At 36.5% G+C, this 11418-nt stretch overlaps 1 protein-coding gene across 2 annotated transcripts; it reads right to left on the bottom strand.

Moving 5' to 3' along the window:
• Positions 1-1765: 1765 nt before the first annotated feature.
• LOC112008867 (uncharacterized) lies at positions 1766-11059 on the bottom strand. 2 transcript variants are annotated; one of them, XM_024041227.2, is made up of 13 exons: positions 10553-11059; positions 10271-10452; positions 10086-10189; positions 9652-9732; positions 8497-8600; positions 8297-8383; positions 7660-7862; positions 6532-6733; positions 6380-6430; positions 6067-6165; positions 5902-5961; positions 5214-5338; positions 1766-3260 (listed from the first exon to the last, which is right to left on the bottom strand). In XM_024041227.2, the coding sequence occupies exons 1-13, from the start codon at positions 10823-10825 to the stop codon at positions 1922-1924; spliced, it is 2910 nt and encodes a 969-aa protein (XP_023896995.2). In that variant the 5' UTR covers positions 10826-11059; the 3' UTR covers positions 1766-1921. The 2 variants fall into 2 exon arrangements, with proteins under 2 accessions (XP_023896995.2, XP_023896996.2); XM_024041228.2 differs by having other exon boundaries at positions 5214-5335; positions 10553-11058.
• Between the last annotated feature and the right edge of the window lie 359 nt (positions 11060-11418).

Raw genomic sequence — 11418 nt, 5'->3', positions numbered from 1 at the left:
CTCCAAAGACTTCAAGAAAGACTTCAAGAAAGTGCTAATGGGAAAAGGATTAAGACCAGCAATCTAGTCTACACGTGGAGGGTAGAAATGAAGGAGTAGGATAGTATAAAATAAAAAGAAGACCTTAAGGGAAGGAGATTAAGAAATTAAGAGAGAAATACTGTAACAATCAAGAACTGAATTTGTAATCAAACTTGAGAGATATATATGAAAACCGCTCGGATTGTGTTGAGAACGATTTTCTTTAAATTAAGCCAGTCTATCTTTATTTTCTTGTTACCTGGATCCACTTTACTTGTTGTCCAACTTATTAAAGCCCAATTTTCCAACTCACTCTCTACAAATTCATTGTATTCGACTCTTTGGGTTTAAACCCATCCCTCCCTTAGGCAAGAGACTAAACTAAGTCCTTACAATTATAATTAGCCCAAAAAATAATTTTATAATATTCTTTCATTCCCTTATTAGAGAGTTTTAATTTAGACAATGAAAAATTCATTATCTTATTTGAGAGTTTAAATGAGAGAGAATGAAATGGATAAGGGGAAAATACTCATTCCTTTTTATTCCCTCAAAATCTCATATTTTTATTCCTTCCCAACTCGGGAGAAATTGGAGGGAATAAAATTAAATTTAATGAATTTTTTACTAAAACTCCCAAAATACCCATATATATTTAGCCATTTATTTTAAAATATGGGTCTAATAGTAATATTGTTACAAAATAATTCATTTCCCTCTATGTTACTTCCAAACAAAGCTACTTCAATTTATTTCTATTCCTTTGTTTTAAAACATCTAAATAAGGTTACTTAATTTCATTCAATTCATTTCCTTTACTTAAATACATTTCATTCCATTCTATTATTTTATAATCATTCAATTTCATTCTCTTATGAACTCTCAAACAAATCCTAAAATTTAAGTTGTCACTTTCAGAACTACAAGATTTATTACACCCTTAAAATGTAAAGTTTAAATGCAATTTTTCTAATTTTAAGGAAAAAAAAAAAAGCCATTCAAGATTTGACTTTCATCGTTGTAAGCAGAAAAATGGAATTGTCTTACATGTCTCCATATTTGTTAACTTCTTCAGAATAAAAGGGAAAATCTTATGGACAAACAGATACCACGAGGGGATTCAAAAATTTAGAAGGGACTGTGCAAATAATGGAGACAAAAACTATAGATTATGCATCATCATTAAAAGAGGCTTCAACCACTTCTCTCTTATCTCTTCTGTTCCTTGAGAGTTACTTTGCCTTTCACCTCGTCCCTTGAAATCTCTTCTGTTCCTTGAGAGTTACTTTGCCCTTACCAATGGTTACAGATAATGCATTGAATCATTAACGCAAATTGTAGCAGGGGACGAGGACTAATTCCCAACTGTAACTCCCTTTTGACTGAGCAAAGAAAATCATTCAAAATCATAAAACGGAGACAAGTTTAAAAAAATATATATAATGTGAAATGGGAGAAATTAATGAAGCATTCTTACGTTCCTGCAATTTTTAGTTACCAGAAGTTCTTTCACTGTCCATATGACCCTATGCTTTCTACTCCTTGGTTGGTTATCTTTCCTTATTTGGAGAAATAAAATTTCAAGTAATGTGGTACGAATACCATTCATATACACTATTAGATTTATGAGAAGGTAAATCTTCACCTTGAAATGAACCGTCTCCATTTGCATTAAACTTGATAAGAAGAGGATCCTTTTCCATCACAATCACACACATCTTCATTTGCTGCTTTGCATTGTACAGAATCAAAAGTTGCTAACAGAATGTCATTCAAAGAAAAGGCAGGAAAAGCCATATACAGCATGTACATTATAATTAGGGACTTAAATACATAAAAGCAAATTTCTAACAGAAAGGGGAAAGATAAATAAGAGGGTTATAACTTAGATCATTGGTATTTACATCAGAAAAGAAAAATGAAGAAAACATGTGCACCTCTCAAAAAAGCTATCCAAGAGAATCGTCTTGGTAGCTTCATCATCCTCATCTATTGCATCATCCAGTTTGTGATCAATATCAGCTTGATCACTACCCTCAGTATCTGACACTGATCCACCTTTATCATCAACTCCATTATCATCGTCATTGTCAGTGCAACTCTCAGTATCTGAGTCGGAAGTAGAACCCCGCTTTTCTCTCCCTTGATCACAATCATCATCTATAGCACCATCGAACTGCTCCTTTAAGTCAGGAGCAACAATTCCAATCATTTCACCAAGTGCTTGACGTTCATGATTCCGTCTTTTGGCAACGGCCTCAGAAGAGGGGGTAATTTGACTCTCAGCCACCGGAACATTGGAATCGTGTAGAGCCATAGCACCTTCCTCATCATTGTCTCTGCTTCTTGAATATTCAATCCTTCTGGTGGCCATAGCCACAGGAGAGGGGGTACTTTGACTCTCAGCCACCTGCACGTTGGAATCATGTATAGCTACATCACCTTCTTCATCATTGTCTCTACTTCTTGGAGATTCATTCTCTCCATGGACAGAAGGAGCTGTGCTACAAGCCCAGCTACCTGCAACTTCAGAAGCTAAAAGGTCTGTTGTTCTAATTGTGCCTCCAGCTTCTGTATCTTCCATAGATTTTAAATTTTCACGGGGATTATTTGATTGAGAGTCATGCCTAGCTTCTGGACAAAGTGTTTGACCATGCTCATCAGTTTCTTGCACATGGCTTTCATCATCAATCTGCATTGTATCCTCAGCTAAAGTACTGGACTTATTCAAATCAATATTTCGTTCACCATCAAATCCTGGGCTTTCAGTTTCAAGAACTCGCTCAGTGCCTATGGCATCTCCCTCCAAAACAGGTGCTGTGCCAACTCCATCAATTTCAGAACCAAAGGCGGCCTTGATGCCATGGTCTGCACTAGTAAAATCTGCCTCTTGGGTATTTTGACATTCTTCTTGGCTTCTGAAATCACAGTCATGCTTCTCAGTAACGCTGGCTTCATCGCTAGAAATTTCAACTTGATTTCTGTCAATACCCTGTGCTGAATCAGCTGGGCCAGCTTTAGCAGTGCTGTTACCACAGTAACCCGTCGCATCTTTCTGTCTGCCTAAGGTTTCATTAATGACCCCGTACTGTACATTGAGATCGATGTCAATTGACGTGTTCTCATAATTCTCCTCATCTTCCAAAGTCTTCTGCATTGCCTTCAGTTGTTCCTGCTGCTTAGCAAACAGTGCTGAAATTTCCTCAGTAGTGGAATAAAATGCTCGAAGTTGTGTTTCCCTGCATGGACCATATGTCCAAAACCAATCAAATCACCACTATTTAGGCTACTGCAAATTCAAGCATATTGAAAGACGAAATTTGGAAAAAAAAAAAAAAAAACCATCCCTAGATGAAAATGTATAAAGGCTACCTAGCTCCAAAATGTTAAATTTATGCAATTGTAGATTGAGAAACTCTCTCTCTATTTATCTATCATTATCCATGTATTTATATCAAACAAAAAGCTGGCAGTAGCAATATACATGCTTAATCTGTGACATAAGTACAAAATGATCCAAAATTGGAATCAGAAAATAACAGACACGGCAGAACATTAGGAAGTTGTAGATCCAAAAAACACACACGCATGCACAGAGACAATTATTACTATGGGAAATTCAACGTAAGCCCAAAAAAGACAGTAAACAAGTAATTTCATTCTTACCAAACATTAGCTTCACATTGGAAAAAGAAAAGAAAGAACAACTGGCAAAGAAGACAACGAAGCAGTATGACAATTTAAAGTGAGATACTGACCAGCACAGGATTATATAATTCACATACATTTTTAAGTCAAGTACCAGCACACAACTCAAGCTTAAAATAAAACAAATGATGTTGTTTGCAATGAATAGCAACAAGGATCATACTAGAGTTTAAGAAGTCCATGCAGACATTATTGATATTATCTTTCTAAACTTAAATATACCTCCCTCCCTCTCCCCCCCCCCCCCCTCTCTCTCTCTCTCTCTTATTAAAGATGAAAATGTCAGCTGTTGAGGTCCTTGGATATCATATGGTACAAAGCCCATAAATTTTTTTTTTGGATAGAGACTACTTAGTGAAAATAAGCATGAAGTAGCCTAAAGAATTACAAAGCCCATAAATAACGCTGAAGAGATGTTTTCCCTTTTATTAATATTCTATTTCTAACTTAAGTCACAGATACATAACCCAAGGATATTAGTTGATATCCAGCATGCACAGAAAGCACACGACCAGAATTTAGGTAGACTAGAAGCAAGTTCTGAGCCAGGAACTTGCTGAGACTCACAGATCCAGATTTGATATAAATAGGAGTATTAAATTCTAACACAAAATCATTTAAAAAAAAAAAAAAGCCTCCTCATATACCAGCTGGATCAATACATTCAAAGTTACCAGCTTCCTCCATGTCTCTCACAATGTTACTTTGAATTAAAAAGCAACATTTTGCATCTCTTTTGACAAAGGAATTAACAAAAACCAGTGCCTATCTACCAATATATATCTCAAGCTATACCAAAATAGGCTTCAGAGACAAGCAAATATTGTCAAAGGGTGAGCCAAACACAAGATGAATGCCAGAGCAGTAAAGAACAAGTTCATATGGATATATTACAGGCTAAAGTTTTGGTTAGAACTTGTAATAAATTTTAAAATTCTCCAAGGCCTTTGCAAATCAATATTTCATCTTGAGATGTTTCCAATTTTCCACTGCTCCAAAAACAAATCAGATTGAAATTTAAACTGTATACCCCAAATCAGACGTCTTTTGGTTTCTCTATTACACAAAGGAACTGCCACAAATGTTCTAATTTAAAGGTGCTAAGAAATATTGGCACTTGTTTTGATTTAGAGCAAGTTAACGACACCAACAATGTCTGTCAGAATCAGTTCATAAAATCCATGCAATGGCCCTTCATCATTAGGCAATGGTATTGTAGGAAGGTAAGATTCAAGACTATTCCTTTCACCACGCTGGCCAATTCAACCAGGGGAAAGAAAAATGAAGGAATGAAAGCAATAATGAAATAAGATATTTAACAAATTAGTTTATGGAAATTAGATGTACAAGCTTGAGAAATACCACATAACTTATGGGGAAAATTTCATATTATCAGCAAGATTTAATAAAACTTGTGTCATGCAGAACAAAATGCTTTCCAATAGCTGATAATCACAGAGTATCTACAGCTTCAGATCTCTTACCGAAGCATTATCCGCTCTCTGGCACCTTTTAACCTTTGTCTCTCAAAATCAAGATCCCGCAGTGTGGCATTTATCTCTAGTTCAAGGGCAGAAACCTTAGCCCATGCTTCTTCTCGAGCTGACTGCTACCAACAGCAAGAAAAGACTCAGCATAAAATTAGAATAGTTTCACTAAGATGCCTAAAAAGAAACTTATGCTCAGCTTGCAACCAAAATCATATTTGAAGAATTCAACACAATGCTAAATCCTTCAAATCTAATATTCAAACATCTCACTGGAGTGGATTAGAAAGAAAGAAAGTAAACTGCAAGAGCCTTAAAAATCCAGCATCTATACACACACATGCCATTTTATTTTTCATAGAAAGATTGAAGCACTTCATATTTGAGAAGTTAACTCTCCTTTTTTTTGATAACGTAGGGTTTTGAGAAATCAACTCTCCCCTTATATGTAATCCACAGCCAACAAAATTCATGTCATCAATATTAACACGTCATCTTAGTCGATGACATAATTAAAAAACATGGATATTTCATGTGCAAGGATTTAGGATGGGACAGTGAAAAAATCAAAGATACACCCTTACATTGAGGGTCAAAGAGCTGTATATATGACAATACGGGTAACAAGGATTCATATTGAACCAATAGAATATTTTAATAAACAAAAAGAAGCTTCCGTTTCTACCTTTTCAATCTCTAGCTCTTTCCTCAATCTTTTCATTTCATGTTCAAGTGATTCCACTCTCTGCTTCAACATCCAAACAAGCACAAAGAGCATTAGCTTCAACATCTTTTTTAGATGAAAATAACCCAAAAAAATATAGTATTTAATTTTAACAAAAAATTTTACTTTTCTTCCATTTGCAGAGGCTAGCTGCTCTTCACAAACTTTGGTTTCCAACTGGCGAACGTTATTGTCAGAGATAACCAACTTTTGCCTAGTGTCTTCCTGCAGCAGTCAATGCAACAAAGAAATAAACCTCTAAAGGTTGAAAAAAACTACATGAAATGTGCATTAATGACAATAAGCTCTAGCTCAAATGGCATCTCCTTACCTTGTAAAAGCAAGTTCAAGTGTGAGTTCATGGATACAAGACCCAACGGTGTGTTGTAATTACCAATAAAAAAAAAAGTGCATCAACTAAAAAAGACTACAACTATACCAGTTTGGACCTCAACGTTTCCACTAGCAAACACCTGTCTCTCTCTGATTCCTGAGAACACAAATGTGGATATATAATTCTGCTATTCTTTTAAAACAAAATATACATATGGAACATCCAGCTTCTTAATTACTACTAAAAAGCATTCAGACCTGAAGTTTATTAATTACTTCTTGCTGCTCTCTTTCTCGTCTTAGGCCTGCATCAGACAATCGTTTTAATTCCTCTTGCGCCTCTGACTGTGCTCTCTGCACTGCTGCTTTTAAGTCTGCTGTAGCCTTTTCTCGTTCTCCTCTTCTCTGGTCACGCTCTTCAATTAATTGTGTCTTGAGCTCAGCTACAGATGCCTTTTGACTACAAGCAAGTAATCAGGCTATTCAGATGTTTTTTCCTTAGAATTTTCCGACCATTTTACTTTTAACCAAAGAGAATGGTCAAAACCATGGTTTTGAAACTCGGACCATTCAAAGAACTGAAAAAGGGAGAGGTTCAAGGTTTTTGAGGTTGGACTAAGGTTCAACTAAGGTCAAACCGTGACAAATTTAAAAAAAAAATTCAATTACATAAAATAAATATAATAATTTGTGAAAGAAAGACACAACTAGCTAATTTGCCTTAATGGTTAGCGTGTCAGAAAACATTTAGAGCATGCGAGTGCTGGGTTCGAGTCCCCACATCTGCAACTTAAAAAAAAGAATTCCAAAACAACATATTCATCTGAACCAGTTTAAAAAACCGGCCCGACCTCTAGTTTGTGGTTGAACCAGCCGGGCCAGTCTAGTTATGAAAACTATGGTGAAAACACCATTCTTCAAAGAGTCGAAACAAGCTCAAGTAACTTCATAAATTAGGTGCCTTTTTTATAGTGAGAAATCAAACAATAAAATATACATATTTTATTGTTTGATTGTTAAGTTAGTAAGTTAATACCCAACCCCCACCTTCTACCTTAGCCTTACAACAGGAGGAATCACCGTTTGACCAAGAACTTATTGGCAATTGATACATTTTTTTTTGGGGGGTGGGGGGAAGAGAGAGAGAGAATTGAGGGGACTTTAAAAACCTTAAGACCTGTCTTTTAGGCCTGGGAAGGCTAAAAGAGTGGAGTGAGTTAGTTAGCTTCGTACCTTTGGACTTCACTTCTATTTGGTTAGATTACTTTAGCTAGGGAAAGTAGCTTTATAATGTTACCATGGAAACATCATATCTAATTTAAAGGAACTCAATATTTAAAGGAAGAGCTTATAATAGCAAAAAAGTGACCACAAAATGTGTCTTACCTCTCCATTATTGCATTTGCTTCTGTATATGACTGTATTGAAGCACTAAGCCTTCGGTTAAGGTCTTCTATAGAATGTTTTTGTTCAGAAGATATTTTATTGACTGAATCCAGCTCTATCTGTTTGACCTCCAACAATTGATTCAATCCATTGAGTTGATCCACGTATGATTTTGTAACAGAATCCTTGAGTTCTTTCATTTCCTTCATAATCAAATGACATTATGTGCTGAGTATTTTTAGAGTCAAGTTAGACATGGGAAAAAAAGAGGTCAAGGTTGGCAGACATTTCCACTAATTAATTTCAATTACTTTTTCTTTTTCTTTTTTTTTTGGGGGGGGGTGGGGGTTGGGGGGGAGAGGGTTAATTCCACAGTTAGGGGAGGAGGAATTTGAATCCCGAACATCTCCATTGGAAATGTCAAGAGGTGTCAATTGAGCTCAAGGCTCTTGGCCTAAACTAAGGATTATTTGATAAACAATCATCTCCTATGATTCATGCCGTAAGAAAAAAACACAAGCTTTTACTGGAAGAAATTAGCATGAGCACAAGCCCATGCACTCACTCACTTGTGACAACTGAACACATCCTAGCACACACATAAGAGAGAGAGTCTCAATCCACCAGCACCACTTACATTTTCATGATGCTGAACAGAAGCACGATTATCATTGCGCAATGTATCAATTGTAAGGCCCTGATTTTCCAACTGCTTCCTCAGTTCCTGCTCAATGGAATATTTGATGTGAATAAATTATGTAACAAAGACTTTTTATCTAACTCCATAACTGAAGCTATTTCCATAGTCAATCACAACAGCAACCCAAATAAAGATACCTTGTTTGAACGCTGGAGGCTTCGAAAATCATCAAGAGAGATTGGACCCTCAGGAGCACCAATGCCAATACCTTTAAATCTCTTGTTTTCAGAAACAAAATCCTCTGCACAGAAACAAAAAGAAATAGACGAACAAATCCTGTAAGTATCATTCAATATATCAAATTCTCTACAATGTCCAAATTTCAAGCCATCAACTCAAAGTAAACACAAACAGGCAACAGCATACAGAAGACTTGCTTGATCTAATGGGAAAATGAGCATACAATAGCACCAAACTTACAAATTTTCCACCTAAGCCATGGTCATTTCTGACCATTCAACCTACGGATACTGGAACTGGAACTTAGTCATCTTGATACAGTGATGTTAATGAAGCATCTACAACTTTTTTTAAAATAAAATAAAAATAGTATTAAGGGAGTATCTACAACAGCAATGCAACAACAATCCAATACTTATTATTTATTAATAAAAGCCACTCATCACCTCTAAAATTTATCATTCTCACTTATCAAGGAATCGTATTTGGATTCATGTCACTTATGCATTTGCCTAGTTCCTTCTCTCTTCTCTTTAGTGGATAAGCATTGAGGCCATAATCTCCAACTTGGCCTTTCCAATGCCATGCTTTTGAAACCGTTCTTCAAATGTCTCATTATGCAGAAGTCTATCTTTGCCATCAGCATCTAATCTATCTATATGGTCTAACAAGTTCCATTTGATCTAGGAATGAATTTCAAATGCATTAAAATGTCTGTGGAACTCATATCATGACCTGGGCGAATGCCTGATGTAGACTTATAGCACTAGATGGTCTGTGTAGTTCCATGATCATGAAAACTAGGTTATCTTTAAATAATTTCTAATGTCACAACAATCAAGAAATTACTGCATATATGCAGCATCCAAGTTTATAACCCAATATAACCAATTGTAATTAGCACTCTGAACCTGAGGAGCAAACGTTCAAGAAAAGACCATTAAAATACCATAGCTCATCCTCATCAACAGGGGCGGAACTACTCAATGTGTTGTGGGGGCCATGCACCCCCCCCCTTAGTATTCTTAAATTGGATAATTTTTATTTTTGTTATTACTTTGGCCCCCTCACTCTTAAAATTCTAGTTCTGCCCCTGCTCACCAATAATATACCTGCTTTTCTTTTTGCAGCTGCACCATCTGTCACGGGTGTGGATGCCAGAACTTCTCGATACACGAATGCAAATGCAAGTTCTGTAATAAATTCAAAAAGACAAAATGGTCAATAGCTCTCTAGATTGTCAAACACAATCGCTTGCAAACCATAAGAATACAAATTCTAGTACTAACAAAATCCTGAAATTTACTTTGTCCAAGCAACCTACGGAATCAGGAATCAGAGAACAATCCTATAGTTTACAAAGATAATTTAAATTAGATCACGTTGCCACAGCAAGTATGTCTCGCAGGTTTATGTAAGGTTGCATATAAACCAAGAAACCCCCTCTCCCAAACCTCGCGAACTTTGTACACTGCCTACTACCCTTTCAGTTTAAGTAGAATACAATTACCACATCAATAACACTAATCACATATAAGAATATTACCGTGCTGAGGAGGAGCAGCAAATGAGATAATGTCTCCGTGACCAACTTTGGCTTCGGCACTATTCTTTCTCAGCTTCTCCCAATTGAGATATGTCCCATTTGTGCTGCAACCAAAACACAAAAAAAACACTTAATTAGTCAGTCAAAACACACATATTAAGCGTTAAAATAACGCAAAAATAAACCTTGTATCTTTGAGGAAGACCGAATAGTCGGAATCATCGGCAGTGGCAGAGGCTAAGGCGAGCTTCCTTCTATAAATCTTGCAATGATTGGCACTAACCGCATTGGACTCGATCTGGAAACGCGTATCTTCTACTAAACGACCGATGCAATGCTCATCCGCAGTCAATAGCATGTTTATGCTCTGTGATTTTTGCAAAATATTTTACTTATTGAATTGAAGTAATTAACGCAATTAAAAATGAAATTGGAATGAATAGGGTTAGAGAGAGAGAGAGAGAGACCTGGTGGCGTTTACGGGCATTGGTGGAAATAGCGGTGAGGACAGCCCAGACGTTGGGGTCAGAGAACTGGAGGGGTTGGGAGGCGATCTTGGAGGCCACGGAGAGAATGTGGTCCTTCGAGCTCGACGACGACGACGACGACGTGCCGTTTTTGTTGTTGTTGTTGTTGTTGTTGATGTTAGGGTTTGGAGGAGAGGCGGAGGCTGAGGGGGAAGCTGACTTTGGAGCAGCAATTGGGGTGGCTTGATTGTTATCGTCCACAACGGCACCCATTTTGACTTTTTAGTACAGTGACTGTGTGTGTGTGTGTGTGTGTGTGTGTGTATGTGTGCGAGTGAGGGAAATTTTGGCGGGGGATTTCAACAGCCCTAAAGTAATCAATCACCTGTTTTTGTTTTTGATTTTCATGTTTGTGGGTGTGAGATAGGTGGAGGAGGTCGGAGTGGGAAGGGTTTTTTTTTTTTTTCTTTTAATATGTTGAGCTTGCTTGGCTTTCTCCGGTTGTTTGGGTACAATGAGCGAAAGTAACAGCTTATAGTGTCGCCATGTCACTGTTTTAGCAAACTGCAAATTGGGTCTTATCCGATTCAGGTGGTCAATTCTGTTTGTGGGCCTCTAATTTTTTTGTCTAAAAGATTTTTTCTTAATTATTCATTTGTCAACTATTTCTTCTTCTACATGATTATGACTTTCCATTTTTCTTTTTCTTTTTCTTATTATTATTTAACTACTTCTTCTTCTTCTTTTTGTCAAAAAAGGCTAGTTATAAAATAGAAACAATAAGTCTGTTACAAAAAATGTTAGCTTTATCAAGAGCTAAAGAAGCCTCCACCATAAGCGGTGGTTCCATAAAAACTACAAAAGAG

Source organism: Quercus suber, unplaced genomic scaffold (assembly GCF_002906115.3).
Source record: "Quercus suber isolate HL8 unplaced genomic scaffold, Cork oak 2.0 scaffold_144, whole genome shotgun sequence".
NCBI classification, from domain to species: Eukaryota; Viridiplantae; Streptophyta; class Magnoliopsida; order Fagales; family Fagaceae; genus Quercus; species Quercus suber.
The sequence above is the reverse complement of the archived record's forward strand: the minus strand, read 5'-3'. Positions and strand labels throughout refer to the sequence as shown.